The sequence below is a fragment of the Budorcas taxicolor genome, chromosome 17, assembly GCF_023091745.1.
Source record: "Budorcas taxicolor isolate Tak-1 chromosome 17, Takin1.1, whole genome shotgun sequence".
In the NCBI taxonomy this organism is placed as follows: Eukaryota; Metazoa; Chordata; class Mammalia; order Artiodactyla; family Bovidae; genus Budorcas; species Budorcas taxicolor.
The window spans coordinates 52,999,272-53,019,230 of record NC_068926.1 but is presented as its reverse complement, the minus strand read 5'-3'; the positions used below and the strand labels follow the sequence as shown (position 1 = coordinate 53,019,230).

Genomic DNA, 19,959 nt, shown 5'->3' with positions numbered 1-19,959 from the left:
GGGATTGAGAAGGATGAGACAACTGCAGAAATTGATGAATGGCCAATGGGAGAACTTGGAGAGGGCTCCAGAGAAATTAAGTACTTATTCTTAAAATCATCTTTTGGCCTATGAAACGTTAACTTGGAATGATAAATAACACAATTTGTTTCTACCTCCTTCTACCAACCTACCACTTAAAATGGAATTTACATTAAAAAAAAACAAAACTGGGAGTTTTATTTCAAATTTAAATCACAATCATCACCCAAATTGGAACCCTCATCTTTAAATTTACTTACCCACCAAGCCAACCACATTTACATAGTTTATTAGACCTTGCCTCAAATAGTGTGGTCTTATCTTCCTGCCTGCCTAGCTACCATGTCTTTACAGAACCTACTGGACCATTTATGTTCCTGTTGCATACAAAAGTAAACCCTACATCCATCAGAAAGTACCAGGCTTTGAAAAAGAAAGCAGAGTAGTGGCCAGGAAAAAGGGGAAACAAAGTTTAACCACATAAAAACTATGGAGTGTATCTTCCTATGAAGTCATTTCCAACTGAGCCAAGCAGTTAACTGTCCCTTGCCTCCAGGACTCCAGTGATTGTTTCCTAAAGTTTAATCATGCAAATTACAATAACCTATATGCCTCCCTCTAAATTTATTGTCCAGGACAGTTGCCCCTGGCTGTATGTGGCTATTATAGTCCAAGTCACTCAGTCCTGTCCTACTCTTTGTGACCCAGTGGACTATTGCCCACCAGGCTCCTGTCTATGGGATTTTCCGGGCAAGAATACTGGAGTGGGTTGCCATTTCCTCCTCCAGGGGATCTTCCCGATCAAAGAATCAAACCCAGGTCTCCCGCATTGCAGGCAGGCTCTTTACCATTTGAGGTATAAGGGAAGCCCAGGACGGGTTTTTCACCACCGGACCACCAGGGAAGCCCCTACTCTTTAAATGTAGCTAGTCCCAACTGGGTTAAAATACAAAATATCCACTGGATTTCAAAAATAAATATGAAAATAACAAATGAAACCTCAACTAAAAGTATGTATTACTATTCAATTATTTAGACATTATACTAAATGAATCTAAATCAGCTCCCTGTTTAAAACTGGCTACAAAAATTCTTAGAATGGACTGTTATTCATAATGTATGGCCAGCACCTAAAATACCACAGAAAACTACAGGCAGTTTAATGTGTGCTCTCCATAAACCCACATTGCATTACAAGCCCACAGACTTTAACAAAACTGATTTCACAAGGTACAGCTCAATACCAAATGTGAATTTGGGATGACTTCCAAAATGAAAAACCATGGTGTTACCTTCCCCAGAAACTTAACTTTGTCACTTTCTTAAGGCTTCTCTCCCTAGAATTACTGTGCTCTGGGAAAACTAAACATTTATCAGAATGCATTAAGTAGTCTTCCCTTGTTCTACTGTGCTGCCACATTGCGGAAATGTTTTTCAAAGGACTTTTCCAGGGAAAGCTAAAAATTATGAATTTAATAGAAGTAAATGAAGTACAAGTTCTGTAGTCCCCTCCTTCTGCAAATCTATGCCCTAAATTTATTCAATTTAGTGACAAGGTGGTTTTCTCTTTTAGCACTTAAGTCTACGCTAGAGAAGAATTCTAAATGGATAATGAGGAAAGGGCATACAAAGAACTTGTTATAAGGCACTTTATTAAAATAAAAGTGCTTACATCCCTTTAATGTATTAATCTATTTCCTGAATAACATATGGAATATTTAACAAATACTGTACACCAATTCTGTCCCTTGTAATAGTAGGAAAACAGTATTATTTTAGTAAGTTTTTTCACTGCTCCCAACTTCCTTTTTACATTTTTGCTCACCATGGTATTGCCTATAGCATAGTTGTTCTTAAAAAAAGAAAAAAGAAAGGAATTTCCAGCCAGTGTCTTCTAACAGAAATTGCAAAACGCCATAGAAACCATAAAACAAATTCAAATAAGAATTCCAGGTAACTTAAATTAACACCAGTCTTGAGAAAACCAATTTTATTATCATGACCACCCAGCCTATTTGTGCTGGATTATGTACCAAATGGCCAGATCTTCTAAAGAACATCTACATAACATTTCTTTCATGTTTCAAGAGATGAAAATAACTGTACAAGGTTAAGTACAAAAGGTACACAAGACAGCGGACACCAAAAATTCATGTATGAGATATTTATCCCACCTGCAGCTTTTATATATTTGAAAAGTAGAATTCATGAACTAAAAAATATTGTCCTTCTATAGTCCTGTCAAGTTTAATGGAAGTGGGTTTAACCTGATTACAACACTAACACCAGTATCACTGATCTGATATTTACAAAAAAATCGTATTTTTCAATAAATTAAAGTCAATGCAACGCCCATGCAAGCTAGAATGCCAGCTGTTCGGTGATCAAGGACCTGGCATCAGAACCAGTCTGTAAGAGTCCCCAATATAGTGTGGTCTTCAAACCGTGTCCATTCCTCGCATCGATGAGGTGAACCCCAAACCCATTCCTCTCTGTGTGTGGGTTTGTGATCTTGCCATTTCATACTGAGCATCTAGATTTCTAAACACTTCTTCCTGCTGTTTCAGTGTCTTGTAACTTTCTTCATCAACAGAGCTACATCCAGCTTCATCTTCACTCTAAGCAACAGATACAAAAATATACTATTAAGATGAATTCACCTAGACTAGAAAGTACTTCTCTCACTTAAAAGTCCTGGTAGATCATATTTTTGCAGTATATATTTGATCTCACTTAGCTTTAATTCGTCGTTCAAGGCAATGTTCATTCTTGGTACTGGGATAGAAGATGTTAACAAAAATCAACTTCATTCAGTGGGAATGAGAAAGAACATGTAAAACATGAAAAACTATGTGAATGAATGTCTGGAAGAAAAGTAAGTAGAAAATGGGGATTGAGTTTCATCTTTTCAATGAAAAACCAACTCCCTTACTAATGACCAATATTTGAACATTTGTGGACATTATCAGGTTACTGTACAAAGCCTAATACTGTATTTGTATATCTATACATTATTCAGCAAAAAACCACAACCTTCTACATCTCCTTTACTGGTCCACTGATTGGGAAGCTGCCTTCCAACAGTGGACGCAGGTTCCATTCCTTGTCAGGAAACTGAGATACCACATGCCATGGGGCAATTAAGTCCATGAAAAAGACCCTGCATGCCACAACTAAGACATGATGCAGCCAAAAATTATAATATTAAAAAAAAATCTTTCTTGAAAAAAATAAAGAAGGTCTGATGACAGTTAAACCTTAACACTCTATCAACAAATATTTAATCAAATTTAACACTCTCTATTGTCAGCTAGTGATAATTTACTGGTCTCGTGTGTTTTCATTTATTTTCTATTCTCAAAATTAACCTAGAGAATATAAATGAGAATGCACTACATCTATAGCAAAGGGAACTATGCTTAATGTTATGTGGCAGCCTAATGGAAAGGGAAGGGGAGAATGAATACACGTGTATATATGGCTGAGTTCCTTTGATGCTCATCTGAAACTATCACAACATTCCTAATCAACTATACTTCAATATAAAGTTAAAAAAAAAGCACTACAAAGTATCCAGAGATGGCATATCACTAAAATAATATTTGAGAACCAATGTTACCCTAAAGATATAAATTAACATGAGTTTTAATACAAAGTGTCTAACTCACCTTAATACCCATTAATTTCCTAAATTTGACATTTTGGTCCTTGTTTCCAAAATTCAATTTCTCCCATATTTCAGCAGACTGGGATTTGTCCTGTTAAGAAACAATAAACTTTTAGGATATGTAAAATTTAAATATCTTTTATTAGGATACTAAAATTTTCCGTAATTCAGCCTAAGTAAAAAAACCATTTATGACATTCTATCAATGAAGTTGGTAATTGTCTTATATAAGACATATAAACTAAGGAACTCTTTCCCTTTAATAAATGTATGGGCATACTGGTTTTCTCTGAAAGTCTCACTTAGATCCTGCATTTTTTCCCCAGTATTAATAGTAGCAGCAAGAAAGAGAAACCCAAACCAAATTATTCCAATCCAAATCCAAATGAATTTTTCTAACTTAGAAATCAACAATAAAACAGGGGAATAAGTAAACTTACTCCTTCTTTCTTGCCTTGCCATAGCATTTTCCTTTTTTTCTCTTGTTCAGCAAATTTCATTGGATTCACAGCTGCTGGGTTGTAATAGCTAGGTACAGCTATTCCGGTCTCTGCCAAAGCTTTCGCCTGCAAGGCTGCCATCTGAGCTGCCATAGCTATCTGAGGAGTTACTTGTGTTCCTGACGCCAAGAGGGCAGCAACATTGAGAACAGAACCTCCAGTAGCAGCAGCTGCTGATGAGGAAGCAAGTATGGATTTTAATGAAAACAAGCATCTTAATTTACAGTAATATATTTATATGCAAGAGCTACTAAGGTGCAAAAAGGCAGAATATTTTCACCAAATATAAAAAAATGACTTGAGTGTTAAGCTTATAAAGCAATAATATTCTAGCAAACAATGTATTCATCAATAGACATTTCTGTATATAACTCTTTGTATGAACTAAAACTTCATTTTCTTCTCTGAGGATAAAGAGAATTCTGTAAACGTGAAAAAGGTGTACGATTTCAATGGAAATGAACTATGGTGACTGTACCTAAACTTTTAATAACTTTCATTTGTATGATTCTTGATAGGTCACAGTATGATTTCACTATATCTCATTTGAAACTCATAAGAAACATTTAAAACTATTAAACAGGTTGTTGTTGTTTAGTTGTTAAATTGCGTCTGACCCTTTGCACCCCCGTGGACTATAGCCTGCCAAGCTCCTCTGTTAATGGGGTTTTCTAGGCAAGAAGACTGGAGTGGGTTGCCATTTCCTTCTCCAGGGGATCTCCTCGATCCAGGGATCAAACCCACATTTCCTGCACTAGCAGGCGGATTCTTATCACTGAGCCACCTGGGAAACCCAAACAGGTTATTACACTCACTTAACAGATATCTGGCCCAAGTCTTATAAAGTATCAGGTCTGGTACTTTTACCTTCCAGATTACATTTTATACAAGCTCTCTTTGATCACCTCTAAAACATCGACAGGCAGTGCATTTGTGTCACAAATAAAAACTTGGAATCCTTAAGCAGTGATGGCTAACATGCTACATGAACAACAGTAGGCACTATTCACTTGTCAAAATTATCTACACTGACCAAATCAGAAATTCAGCACAAAAAAAGTTTTGAGGTAGAAAATTACACTAAAAATAACATGTTCAGGACTTCCTGGTATTACAGAGTATAGAAACCTGCCTGCCAATGCAGGGGAAACGGGTTCAATTTCTGGTCTAAGGAGATTCCACATGCCATGAAGCAACTAAAGCTCGTGTACCACAGCCAGTGAGCCTGTGTGCTGCCCCTAATAAAGACTGTGGACCTGGGGCATGTACTCTGTAACAAGAGAAGCCACCACAATGGGAAGTCTGAGCGCCGCAACTAGAGAAAGCCTGTGCACAGCAACAAAAACCCAGAGCAACCAAAAATGGTAAAAAAAAAAAAAAAAAAAAAAAAAAGCTAAACACACACACACACCCCGAACAAAAATAACACATTTACAAGTCAGTAATGATTTTTAAAATGCCATACATCCATAATAAAGAAGAAAGAGTTACCTGCAGCTATTTCCTGTTGTTTTTGTTTTTCAACCATTTCCTTTTCTCTCTGTTCTTGTAATTTCTTTGCCCTTTCCAACCTGTCAAAGACAATTTAATAAAAAATAACAACATAAAGCCAACATTTATCTCTATATGTATACATGTGTAGGCACAAAACACTATATAGAATTTTAAATAAATTTAGTATTTTCCCCAAACTGACATCTGCATGTGAGAAAAAAAGCAATCATTCTTAAGATGGTATCACAGTCACAATCCAATGGTATTTCAATACTGGTTTTAAACATTTTTAAATTTACTGAATAGCCAACAATTCTAATTGCTTTTATATACCGTTCCCGGAGAATGGTTAAAATGGTTAAGAGATAAAAATTATTCAGTCTTCATCAGTGCTGGTTACAGGAAAAGGATAAAATTTAACCTTGCAAATTTGAAATACTGAAAAAATATATCTGAGTAAATTTTAGGGTATGTTCAATAATTTACAGAATTACCTAAAAGCTTCTTAAGTGAGGCTGATTGGGGTAAGGCCAATCAAAACATGCAGTTGATATTTATATTTAAACAGACATTATTGGTCCCTAAATTAATGGAAATTAAAAAGGCAAAAATAAAATTTCTAATACAGCAAGGCAAACCCTACCTATAATCTAATAAAACAGGGAAAAAACTATTAGAAAATTATTTTTAGGAGATGAAGAAATTAGTAAAGGAATTGGAAACATGAAACACAAACTCATCCCCAAGCAAAATAAAAACAAATTCTGGTTCACACTAAATTCACTAATGAATACAAAATGTGCGCTGCTATATTACAAATCTTAAGTAATGTTATCTTCGTAATAAGTTCCTGAAAGAGAAACCCCTTTTCTTCTCTGAAGACTCCTTGATTTACCAATCATAAGTTAAACACTGCCCCCTCCCTCCTTTTAATATGGTATAAAGAGGCAAGGATTGGGCAAAAGTTTTTTGGGGGAGGGGAGCAGTGGGCACGATGGGTAAAATACAGTGGTAGAAAACTGGCATTCCCTTTAACAATTGCTGAAATTTACATAAAAGGAATACAGCAATCTTGCACACATAAAAGAAAGGCATGTAGTAAAGCCTTGAACTTGTCCTTGGAAACAAAAGTTTCTGATTAGAATTAATGTTAAAATGTAGATTTATAAATACTTAAAAATATTTCAAACGCAGTTTTAAAATTCTGTTATTTAAAAACAAAAAAGGAACAAAAAAAGGTCTACATACTGTAGTTTAACAACAAACGACCACCCTTCAAATTTCAAGGTAGCCAAAGAATAATTTGGTATTCTGAAATTAGAGCGTTTCATGTATTGTCATCTGAAAATCACTCAGGAGACTAAGTCAGTTTTAGAGGCTAGTCACAGACTCAACTTTAATAAAATCAAAAAATAAAACACAAAAAAATTCATGATCAAAGTTAATGGACTATTCTTCATAAATCAGTTCAGATATTGTGGAAAATTATTTCCTAACTCCGTTGATTTTAGTTTCAGGAAGAAAGTGATTGACAACTTTTTGTTTGCATATTTTAAATGGCCATTGCAGGTTTGAAATCAACACCATTCACGAAGGTGAATGGAATGAGGAAGGGGTGAGCTCACACCTTTGCTGCTGCTGTTCAGCTGGAGTTTCTGCCAGGCTGGGTTCGCAGGGCAGCAGCCCATCAGGTTACATTGAGATAACTGTATTTTTGTAATGAAAAAAAAAAATACAAACTCAATTTCATAGAGAAAAAAAAATCAAAATCAAAAGATTTTAGTTTTCAGAATATGGGAAAACCTGCAAACAAGGGCTTGTATTTTACTTTACTTCTTGCCTCTATCAGATAGTTCAGTCAATGGTTTTGCAGATTTAGTTAGATAGCCCTGTTGTTGTGTAGTTCCACAGTCAACCATCTTTGAAACATTAGAAAATTTTAAAAATACAGTGATCTTTCTATGATATTAGCAGTAAAAATTTTAAGATCAAATAAAGTGGTTTATTATTTGCCACCTTCAAAATAAGAAAATTATTGACAGAATTCTACTTATTGTTTCAGAGACTGTTTTCTTAGGAACAAAGAAAGTAATGACAAAGCAGTTTTAGAGACAAAATGAACAGAGTTCTTAGATCAGATTTAGGATTTTTAAAAATGTTTCCAATTGCAAACTGAAAATATTTATGTCTAGAATGGAGAAAAATGAATAAATTAATCATGGAAGAGAAAAAGAGCAACTGTTGCACAGTACCTTTTCCAGAATTAACAAACCACTTACATAGCTCTGTGACACAAAGGTGCCACAAGTAGTCATGGCTACATTTAGTTGTTTGAATTCTTCTCTGACTGAAAGCATTCATTTGCCCTACACAATTGAGTATCCATTTCAAGATGAAAAGGAGAAAAAAATGCATCAAACAAAAATATACACACCTCCGAGCTAAAGCTTCTTGTGCATCCATTGCTGTGTTTCTGCCTCTAAAGGGAGGTGGACTAGGAGTTCGGCTCAAACTTCTGCTAAATCTTCTTGGTTTTTCAATTCTCTTCTTCCTATCTCTTTAATAAGTCATATTTTACATGTCAGTATGGCCAAATAATACTTTACTGAGTCAAAATCATGGTTACATAGTTCAAACTGTGTAAGACTAGTTTTCCATAAATTCACTGTAAGCACTCCTTTTTCAGATGACATTTACGTTGTTTCCAATTTCTTGCTATTATGCCCAGTGTTGCAAAAGTTAAGAGACATGTACGTTAGTAATTTTACACTTGTGTAGGTCAGTGTATGTGCTTCCCTGGTAGCTCTGCAGTCAAGAATCGGCCTGCCAATGTAGGAGACACAGGTTTGAGCCCTGGGTCAGGAAGATCCCCTGGAGAAGGAAATGGCAACCCACTCCAGTATTCTTGCTTGCAAAATCCCATGGACACATCTTGGCAGGCTATAGTCCATGAGGCAGCAAAACAGAGGGACACGACTTAGCCACTAAACAACAAGGTCAGTATGTAGAATAAATTTCTAGTAGTGGAATCAATAGGTTAACTGATTAATAAGTGTAAGTGCACTTATACCCATATTTCAGCCTTTTATAGGGTGTTTGACTTAAGGAGCAATAAATTAGCAAAGAAGCTTCCCCACTAACTTTATACCAGTACCTGTGAATATAGATATACTATACTATTAGTCCATGGGGTCGCAGAGTCAAATACAACTGAGTGGCCTAACTGAACACTATTAATAACTGCTTTGTAGAGAATAAACCTATTCTTTGAGTACTTATAATGAAATTATCTCCATTGAACTTCCAGTTTCAACAAATTAAAGCCTCCTTCCAATCAAGGCAAGTTTGAACTAATAAGCTCATCTTCTGAATATCTGAGAAAATAAACCAGTATGGTGGATTGAGCCCATGTACTGAGGTGGCTTTCAGATACATCTGGGACCAGGTCCTAGCTTTACCATTTAAGAACAGTATGATATTGAACTTCTTGGGCAAGTTACTTAACCTCATTAAGCCTGACCTGTCAGACCCTGTTCCTATCTGAGTTTACTCAAGATGATGAGTACCTACCGACTTCTACTCCTTGTCCTACTTCTGCTTCTACTCCTGTGCCTGTGTCTTGATCTTGAGCGGGAACGAGATCGGATCCGACGTTTTCTTTCCCTGCTTCTGGATCGTGATTTCTTCCTCTCTCTGCTTCTGGATCTTGACTTCTTCCTATCCCTACTCCTGGATCTTGACTTCTTCCGCTCTCTGCTTCTACTACGATGACGCCTGAAATTAAAGCACACAAATTTTCAGTTATTTAAGAGTTCTGTGTTCAATTATAAACATTATAAATTACCTGCAGCATATGCAGCCAATACTCTTTTGTTGTATAACTAAAGTTTTTTAATGAAAGGAGTTACACAAAAAATAGAGCTTTGTTCTTATTTGATGATGCTTCCTAGAGAATAACGTGATAATATAAAAAATGCAATGTTTCCTACCCCAATTTAAGATTTAGTTTAATAGTTAGCAGCAAACAAATCCTACACCAGCAATGTAAGAGGACTGTTATATGGGCAAACTATATATAGTTTTCAGCAATATTTTTTTTTCCACTGTAAAAGACAGATAAATCAAAAAGTTAAAAATTCCCAATTTTCTAACCAAGAAAATTTGTTGTGTTGCTCTGTTAATGTAAACCTTTTATGTAATTTAGAAGTTCTGTAGAAGGCATTAACTTAGGAAAAACTACTTACCTTTCACGAGACCTAGACCTTGAGTGACTTCTGCCTCTTGATGATTTTCTTTCTTTGCGTTTGTGTCTATCCTCACCATTTTCAGATGAATTTAGCCGCTCTCTTCCTTTATCAGAAGAATGTTCTTTGTCGTTATGTTCCTCAGACTTGTGTCTCTTAGACGACTTATCTTTGGATTCGTGTCTTCTTGCCTGTTTTAAGAAGAAGTTGGTTCTTTCAGGAAAATAGTGCAACAAAGAGAGTTAGTATGGGTATCAGAAGCAAAAATGTTGTGATGCAACATTAGTAACCTTAGGAGTGTGTGGCAAATTTAAAAAAAAGATCTAGTTTCACATCACCCAAATGTTGCAAATATATACTACTAATTTTACTTTTTCCTTATACACCCCCAAATGCAGTTTTTACCCCCAAATATTTTCAATATCACAATTAAAACAATGACTTTCAATGTTAAAATAATATAAACCATTATTTCAGAAAAACAGAAATCCCTCATTTATCTAAAAGGGAAGTACACATGTATCAAAATTTTTTCAAATTTCCAACAAACCTTTTAGAGAAATAGACCATATATATATATAAACACAACAACTTCTAAATCCAGAGTACATAATAAGTTAACAATAGTGAAGATAAGGACACAGAAATGCAGCAGAAAATGCATTTCCAATTAGGTAGTTAAGTAAAATTAATCTAAGTATTAATATTTTCTGCAATTTCAAATTACTTTACGCAGAGTTAAGTGTCCTTTTTATATAGCTATACTGCCACATCCTTTCTTAAAGACGGCTCTTGATTTTTCTCCCAATGTCTACACTGTGAAGCAATCACTTTTCATCTTGCAATATCCCAACAGGCTTGGAGTTCTATTACATTTCATGTACCTAGGGTAGAAAATGGCAACCATATCTTTTAATTTTTATGAAATCAAACTAGGTATAACACAATTAATCCCTATACCATTATATAATACACACTTCCCCCATATTCTGAAGAATTATAAAAACTGAGGCTTTTTCTTTCACAACATATGCATTCAGAGACTGAGCTAAATCAATTGTATGATCAAGTCTCTACCCTACACTCACTGAATTACAAAGCGCTAAATGTTAGATTCCCCCACACTAGGATTTGTTAGATCCATCCTATAGCTAAAGCTTACAATCCTGGACATTTCAGAATCACAATTTTAAAGCTAGAAGGAAACTCAGATCCTCTAATTCCCCTTACTTTATATACGACTAAGACCCGAAGTCACAAAGCTACCTATTAGGAGAGTTGAAACCAGACCCCATATTTGATGCCCAGACTACGAGGGGACAGTTAGCTCATAGGTTCCAAACTAGACCTTAGCATATTTCCAAGATTAACTTTTCTTAAAAACAAAAAACTCAGTCAAACATTCTGGAACATGCATGATGATACATCTGAAAAGGGTCATAGTATGTAATTCATTATTTTGCAGAAAAATAAGAGACCTGGAGACACAGCTAAAGTTTAGTTTCAATGCCAGTTCTCTGTATGAACTTATAAAACACTATTTTTTTGATTTTGCCATATGGCGGCAAAGTGGAAAAGCTTTAAGTGGTTAAGCTTGCAAAAGTTTTAGTTTATTTTAAACCAGTTTTCCAAACATAACATTACTATTATTTTTAAAAAGAAAAAAACCATTTAAAACCCTTAACTGATTTAAGATATACTTAAGGGAAATAGGAGTTTGAATGACTAATAGTTACCTTATCATGAAGTAGGCTTATTATTTTGCTATCTGAGTCTGCAGCGTCTTCAGTTCAGTCTCTTCGCGCATTAGCACGCTGAGTATGATTTATTATAGAAATGTTATCATGTGAGCTAAACAAAATAGTCATTTTCACAAAAACTCTCCTAAATTAAAAATGTAACAGAGCTTCCATTAGGGGAAGAGGTGAAGTCCCTGCCCACATTTGTTTACGGAGTCCCTTGCCCAGCCCCCATGAGACTCTCCTCCCTTTTGGCTTCTACTCCTGCTCTTCCTTTGTTGGTTCGCTCCTGTCTTCTCAGGTGGGCAAGTTATCTCTTCTGCAACAAAGCTGCTGTTCTTATCCTCAAGTTTGGCTGTCACTGCCACCTTTCCAGCTGTCCCTCACTGATGCTTTTATTTCAAAATTCAGTATTACTATTAGGCAACTAGTTTACTAGTGAAAAGGACTCTTGTTACCTTCCACAAAGAAAGAGTAGCCCATAGATATCGAGAGTACTGCTACTTAAGAATGATTGCTATTTAAAAATCCTGAGCAGTCGTAAGGCATAAGGAGACTCGGGACTTCAGATTAATGGAAGCTCTGTGCAACAGGCCTAAAAAACCAATTATATTCTTCATATGAAATTTTTATGGTGAATATTTTCACAACATAACATATTAATAGTTTCTGAATGAACTTTTCAAATAAACAACTATCTTCTTGAAAAAAAAAATGATGAATCCAAATCATGCTTATTTTATAACTCAATTAAACCTTTTAAATTTTAAGTTTTGGTACTTACCTTGACAATATCATATATTCACACAAACAATTCTACCAAATACTTTACAAGTATTTTAAAGTGCCTATTCACTACAAAGTGTTAATTACCTCTTTGCTTCTGCTCCGGCTCCTGTGTTTTCTTCCTTCATTATCTGTAAACACACAAAAATTCACTATAAATAAACATATAAAGACATCTCAAACATAAATTCCAAAACTCACACAAAGAACGTTTCTGTCCACTTGCCTAACTAAAGAATTTATTAAATATTTAATAGTCAAGTAAAGCCTCTAAAGCCTATTTTTTATGGCAGGGGTGGGATTATTTTATGTCATATATTTGAAACAAATCAAGCAATCTGAGTAAACCAGAATATAATCAAGTAAGTAAGCAAAAGAAGTTCCACAAAAAGTCCACGTTCTATGACACATGACCGAACAGAAACTTTTAGGTGGCCACAGATTCTTAGTATTTTACAAAACATTCTGTCCAGTCCATCTTGTTTCCTATTACACAGCAAACTTACAAAGAAGTCAAAAGGATGTTACAGTTCAGAAAAGTTCCTTTAAAAAGTAGTTGTGATGATATTGCACAGTTTCCAATATATAGATAAAAGTCACACTTAAACCATTTTGTAGATGATTATCTGTGGGTACAAAAGATAAATAACTAGGCCCCGGTCTTAAAACTTTTATTAAACTCATTTCTATTTTACTTCTCATTTAAGCACCTCATTAAGTATTGATTCATTAGCAATACAGCATGCTTTCTATGCCACATCAGTCTAGTTTTTAAAAAAAGAAGTTAAAGAGCATTTCAAAACACAACTCTTGCTTTCAGAAATAATCTAACATTAAGTTAAAAAGAAAATCAAGGTTAGAAATGTTCTTATAACTTGGGTCAAAGATGTTAAATTCAGAATACACCACTGCCCAGACTGCATCTTTCAAAATAGTTTTGCCTGTGTTAAAAGGACAAAATTTAAACCTCTAGGGCTAATATTACTGTGACACAAGTTTAATCATACAGTGTGAAAAATTATGAAACTTCTGTATGTATTAGGACATTTGTAGTCCTCATAATTGAAAAATTCTCCACCAAATTATCAATGCACCTTTTCACTTCATTTCTCAATTCGAAGAACACATATTAACTGTATCAGTAAACTAATCTTTTACATGTCCACATGGATTATAAAAATGCTGGTAGTGATATCATTTCTAGCGATTCTTACCTGACTTTCGTTTTCTTTCTCTTGACCTTGATCGTGATCTTGAATAATGATGTTTTGAGGCTCTAGGAGAAACAGATACATCGGACTGCTCTTTTTTCTTATCTGTATCTGGGGATGTTTTTTCTGGGGCTAGTCCATCTCGTTCTGTGTCACTAGCCTACAAGTTCAAAGAAAAATCTTTGTAAATTCTTAATTGCTTTTAAAATGTTTTCAATTTCTTAAAAGAGAGAGGAGGAAAGACACTCATCCTTGGGTTTTACACAATTAAAAAAAGAAAATCAAGTAATCAGAACAGCTGATTTCCAACTGGCTAAATATGCTTTGTACTTGGTAAGTAAGTCTGAGTAAACTGAAACGACTAACCCAATACCAAACAGATGTATGCAACAGGATGGATTTTTTTTAATCATTGTTTTACATCTTTCAAAACACCGAGGAAGAGGAAAATAAGTGTCCAAGTGTTTCCAATAAATACTTAAGCAGAGAAGAGAGTCCATTTTAGATCTCTGAATTCATTTAGTTGCCTTTACTACATGAAAGTGAAAGTGAAGTTGCTCAGTCGTGTCCGACTCTTTGTGACCCCATGGACTGTAGCCCACCAGGCTCCTCCATCCACGGGATTTTCCAGGCAAGAATACTGGAGTGGGTTGCCATTTCCTTCTCCAGGAGATGTTCCCGGCCCAGGGATTGAACCCCGGGTCTCCCGCATTGTAGGCAGACGCTTTACCATCTGATCCACGAGGGAAGTTCAAGTTACTACATGGGCATAACTTACAAAGGCATTTTAAATGAGCTGTGAAAGGTTAAAAAGTCTGAGGACTGTGATATCTTAAAAAGCAGAATGCTTCTAGAATATTATACAAGAAAAAAACCCCAGATAATTAACTTACCTATCTGAGAACCCAATCTTAAGTCTGCCTCTCCTCAGATATGGAAAAATTGTTTCTGCTTTAAAGCATTTTATAAGTTACACAATATAAACCTTAAAAATGGAAAGGAACAGTCAAGTGTACACTCACTCTGAGAGACCTGATTTACCGGAGAGAGTAGGGTCCTTCATTTAACTATCAGCTCTTTGTTTCCCAGTTTACAAAAGGGAACTTTTTTTTAAAGGAAACTTTCTGTGCCTTGATCATGACAGAGTACTCAGCACAGAAATCAACCAATAAATGAAGAAACTAATTCCAGTTATTAGTTTTCCATTAAAAAAATGCATTTCTCTAAGAAATTGATTTAAGTAAGTCATGGGAGAAACTAGAACCTTAATGTTCTCGAGTCAGATTCTGATAAAAGGCACGGAAAACAGCTTCAGTATATGTGGAAGGTGGTGACCCATCTGACCAAAGAGGGAATATGAAAGAGTCAATACGCTAATATGCCTGAGGAGCTAATTACTTAGGGCATGAATTGGCAAACTTTGGCCCCTAAAAATGACTTTTACATTTTTAAAAGGGTTGTTAAAAGAAGCAAGCAAGAAGTGTGACAAGAGACAGTATGCTGTATGTGGTCCACAATGCCTGAAACATTTACCAACCTGCTCTTTACAGAAACAAATTTGGATTGGATAAATGGTAAATTACTATCCATTTTCAGCAGAAGGAATAATCACATGATAATGAACTTCTTCTCTTAGGAAAATTAGTCCAGAAAACAAACGCCAAGTAAACTAAATGGACCGTAATTTATCAAGTGAAGTTTGAGAGGCTGCATTATTTCACTGACTTTTTTCTGAGGGTCAAAAATGCACCCAACTCACTCAATGCTGGACACTTCAGGAATAAACTAATAAATTTAAAGGGAGGGATTTATAGACTGGGTTAGGATGAAAGACATTATGTGTTAAGCATCTAACAATATTACCAAAAAACAAGTGGAAGCACATAACTACTGGGGAGGCTCATTCGAGCATACTTGCTTCTTTATGTGTGGGTCGTATCTGGAGTCAGAAAACTTTTGTGCAGAAAGGCTCTCATCTCTTGGAATCAGACTCAACTTTCATTCCACAGATGGGATTCAGCAATATGAGCTGACTCACCACATAAGTTACTCTATCTGCTGTCTACTATTAATATATGATACTCTTATCACACAACAAAAGAGGATTCTGATTTTCACACTAACACTGATTATTTTCTTTTATTCTTGTCCTCCTCACTATTCTTAAGGATTGTTTCTAACAGATTTATGATGTGTGATGTGTTGGTCAAGTTACACTGAATATAAAGTAAAGCAACAGCAGAAACTTCAAGCACTGTTATCTCTTCTCTCAGTGCATGCCACTTTTCTGTCCAACTGAAACAGCATACCTGAAACCACTGGCACATCTCATTCACTTCTACAAACATCATGACTAGTTAAAAATCTCTCCATGGAAATGCCAGCATCTAGCCCAGATCTTAAGTTTTCAGTCAATGGTTTATTTAACTACATGCTTAACATTAAGGAAGAACGGCAATAGGGAAGCCAAATGTCCTTGACCTAAAGGAAGGCACTTTGTAATACGGGGTAATAACACATCAAACAGCCATTTTCATCTGTAAAATATATACTACAAGACGCCAACAAAAACCAACGTATCACTAAACAGATGAGTGGCCACTTAGACCACTCTAAGTTTTTATGTCCTTTAGGATATTTTGCAGTAGTTAAGATCTCAATTTAGTAAGTACCTGTATGTAAATCTTAAATACTAACTGTAAAAATGCCCTTCACTCTAGCATTTGCTCTATTAGAAAAACATCATGGTTTCTTAAAATGATGCTCAAGACACAATAAACCAATGTGTTCGCAGTGCAGAGAAGTACATTGGACTCAATACTAGGCTACATCTCCAGGGGATGGTGTCTTTCTATCAAACAAGGCACAGAAGAAACAAATGTTTTTTAAGTATCTGAGCTCAGGTAAAACAATATTCTTCCAAGTCACTATTTAAACAAAAGAAAACACTAAATCGATTATTTGCACAAATACCAAATAGCATGCCAACTGTTTGAAACTGGTTCTAAATCAGTTACCAAAAAAACCCAGTTCTAAATCAAATCGATTAGGAAAGGGGTGACAGGGAGGGGCAGATTAACGATTTCTAATGCCAGATAGAGTACTCCAATGATTAGGCTGAGTAAACTACCAGTTTTTCTATATATGTAATGATCCTATTTATTTTCAAAAGCGAGAAAACAACTTTTTAATCAGTGGAAAAGGATGCAAAATGTTTGCAATTTTCTTTTAACCGGGTAAAGTAAAACGAAATATTCCCACAATAATGCGATCCATCTGGATTGGGTATCATATCCAAAGTAGGCTTATTTTACACAAGAGGTAATTGAAAAATTCTAATTTTCATTTAAAATTAAACGGGCCAATGAAGGACTCAAATTTAAAATAACAACGGCAATGATAGGGCTTGTTTCTCAAAGACTTCAAAACGGAGCATCATCAGTCCGAATTCGTAGTTTCAAAGTCTTCTCCTAATTAAATCGAATTTCTACTCCCTTCCAGAAACTCGTTCCCTAGATGCTTACTAAGGAATAAACGAAGGTTTACGCAGACGCAACACTAATTGAAATTTTGCGATTAGAATTGTCTCATTGAGCGTAGGCAAAATGATCGCTCCTAGACTGCTCTGTTTTCGCCTTCTGTCCCTTACAGGCACCGCCTTTCTGACCCAATACTTTTCAGAGACGACCCCTGATCCCTTTTCTCTTTTCCCCAGCCCTCTCCCACTGCGAACATAAATGCCCAAGCCTTAACGAAATTCAATAAACCCACTAACTAGTGAGTAAGCTAAACTGCAGTCAGTCCTGTGAGCCAAAAGAACAAAATACTGGGAAAGAGGCAGGAAAGTTCTGGAAAAAAAAAAAAAGACACTCCCTGCTGCTCCCCACCCCCAACAACAGCGCCTTATTTCCCCCTCCCTACAGCAGCCAGCCATGATGGCGGGCGCAGAAGAAGGCCAAGGCGCCATTTTGTCCACACATAAGCGCGGACAACAGCCCTGGAAGCCGCTCATCCCTTCTTTGGAGAGTAACAGTAAACTATCCATGATTTTAAACTCAAATTTGGCACCCACCGCCATAGTCCAGAGTCTTGGCCGCAACGGCGGCGCCTCCACTTGCCACTTTTCACAGTACTGGCCGCTTCGACGCTTCGCCACAGACTGAATCGCTCGCGCAAGAGACCCGGATGGCACAAAGGGGAAAAGGCACGGCGCACTGCACAGCTTGCTGGGAGGAAAAGGGGTGGGGATAAGAGTTTCTGTAGCAACGAGGTTAGACGGTGATTGGTTGTTCTTTTGAAGGAGAGGGTTAGGCGGGGAGAGGGCGGGGCCAAGGACGTACCACAGAAGGCTCTGCATGGATTTCAGAACTGGTGGAATTTAGGGTGGGGCGACTTCCTGTTTCTCTTCTAGAGCAATCTTGGCCTCCCCTGGTCGCCGTAGAAGGGGTTGGGCTTGGTTTTCTCCCGCCAATTTAAACCTGTGGCAAAGACCCTAAAGACTTTAGGAGCGGTTGTGGGAACGTGGATGCGGGCGAGGTAAATTTGAGTGTTCTTTAATTTCTTCAATTGCAGGTGAGGAGCGGGAGCCACGCTACTATAGGAGCTGGGGGGTGGGGTGGTTTTAGGTCGAAATAGAAACCTCAGCTCCGTTTGGGGTGTTTTCCTCTTAGGACGCCTGCGGGAGATGGGTTGGAGTTGTTTCTTGCTGGCCCGTGTCTAACTTAAAGCACTTAAGCAAGGAGGCCTATTTGAAACTTTCATTTCGTTTAATTCGTTTATGTGTTCACTCAGCACCCAGTATAATCTCAACCTTAATCACATCACAGGCCTACTTAGTATTTCCACCCTAGCACTGAAGATGAAAGCCAATCTTGTAATCAGGGATTCATTGGTTCCACCTGTTGATTTAGCCCCCGCAATATCCCATTCTTCATATGGCCCTTCAGCAGCTCCAAACTCATTCCACCCTCTGCATCTTTGATATTCGGCCTGCATCTTTGTGTCCCCTGAGCCTTGCATAGTTGCCTTGTCTTGTTATTCGGATCTCAGCTCAGTTGTCATCTCTTTCCCCGCCCAGATTTTTTTACACGCCACCCCCCATTCACCTGAGCATTGTTTGTAGTTGTGCGTTTACTTATTTTTTTTTTTAATAGGGAAGCAGTATAACAGTTAATAACTGGCATGAATTTGAATCTTGTCTAGTGACATCGTTAACTCATTTTAGGTGTCCATGGCCCTTTATTTAGTCCCTGATTCATGCTTCTCAGCTGTAAAATGGATTGTTGTGCAGATTAAATGAGTAATACATTCAAACTGTCTTGCCTACTCAATACCCCATTTATTTTTTGTCTGTCTTTCCTATGGGATTTGAATTTCATAATGACAAAGACCTTTTCTGTCTTCTTCACAGATGTATTCCCAGCTCCCAAAACAGTGCCTGACACATAGTAGACATTCAGTAAACGTTTGTCAAATGAGTGTGACATACCTGGGAGGCTGATAATATTTCTCTGTTCTTACAGATGGTGGGACTCTGAAACTCATAGAAGTGTTTACTTCAGCCTGTCTTAATCTCCTCCCAATTCCCGCCCAAACACAGCCACTAAAATTATTGTCTATTCTAATCTGCCTTGTTTTCGTGCCCTTGCTTACACTCCTAGTAAGAGCTCTTCCAATATTTAAGAAGCTCCTGTAACCTTAAATACTAGCTCAAATGTTACCTTCTTCCACCAATACAGTAGTGGATTAGCTGCACTTAAAAGTGAGTGCTTGCCATGAAACCAAGCATTGTTTTGTGACCGTTTGAAACTGGCAGTGACCTTTCTGGCTATGTACAACTGTATTCCTATTTTATAGAAGAGAATTGAGGAACAGAAAGGTTAAATTACTTGCTTGACCACAACAGATTAATGTAAAAGAGCCCCAAATCAAAAATCATTTCTTTCCTATACTGTTACCGTCAAAGATTTAAAATCTCTGAACAGTTTTCAAAACAACTGTAACTATTTGGTTATTTTCCCCTCCAGTCTTGATCCAAGCATTGCTTTTCATTTTCGTATTCTATGCCCTGGAGACCCAGTGAAATGAGTTATTTAAGTCCTTGCTGATGAAATAGTTAAGTGACTCCTAAGGTTACCAACACACTGTGGTCCAGTCAGAAGCCTAATCCGTTTTTTTCCACCTCTCCTTAACATTTTCACTTATGGTGTAACAATCTTGGAAACGTGAATGAACATGGCTTTTTAAGTTCGTCTGGAACCATAACCAACCTAAGGTATACCAGACGATATGCATTCA

At 36.6% G+C, this 19,959-nt stretch overlaps 1 protein-coding gene across 2 annotated transcripts; it reads right to left on the bottom strand.

Moving 5' to 3' along the window:
• Positions 1-1,979: 1,979 nt before the first annotated feature.
• Positions 1,980-17,840, bottom strand: RSRC2 (arginine and serine rich coiled-coil 2). Of its 2 annotated transcripts, none has more exons than XM_052654716.1 (10): positions 17,735-17,840; positions 13,666-13,822; positions 12,539-12,582; positions 9,927-10,117; positions 9,253-9,456; positions 8,117-8,239; positions 5,680-5,759; positions 4,129-4,361; positions 3,690-3,779; positions 1,980-2,639 (listed from the first exon to the last, which is right to left on the bottom strand). In XM_052654716.1, exons 1-10 carry the CDS (start codon positions 17,738-17,740, stop codon positions 2,460-2,462), a joined length of 1,308 nt encoding a protein of 435 aa, XP_052510676.1. In that variant the 5' UTR covers positions 17,741-17,840; the 3' UTR covers positions 1,980-2,459. The 2 variants fall into 2 exon arrangements, with proteins under 2 accessions (XP_052510676.1, XP_052510677.1); XM_052654717.1 differs by having other exon boundaries at positions 4,129-4,358.
• Positions 17,841-19,959: the final 2,119 nt, after the last annotated feature.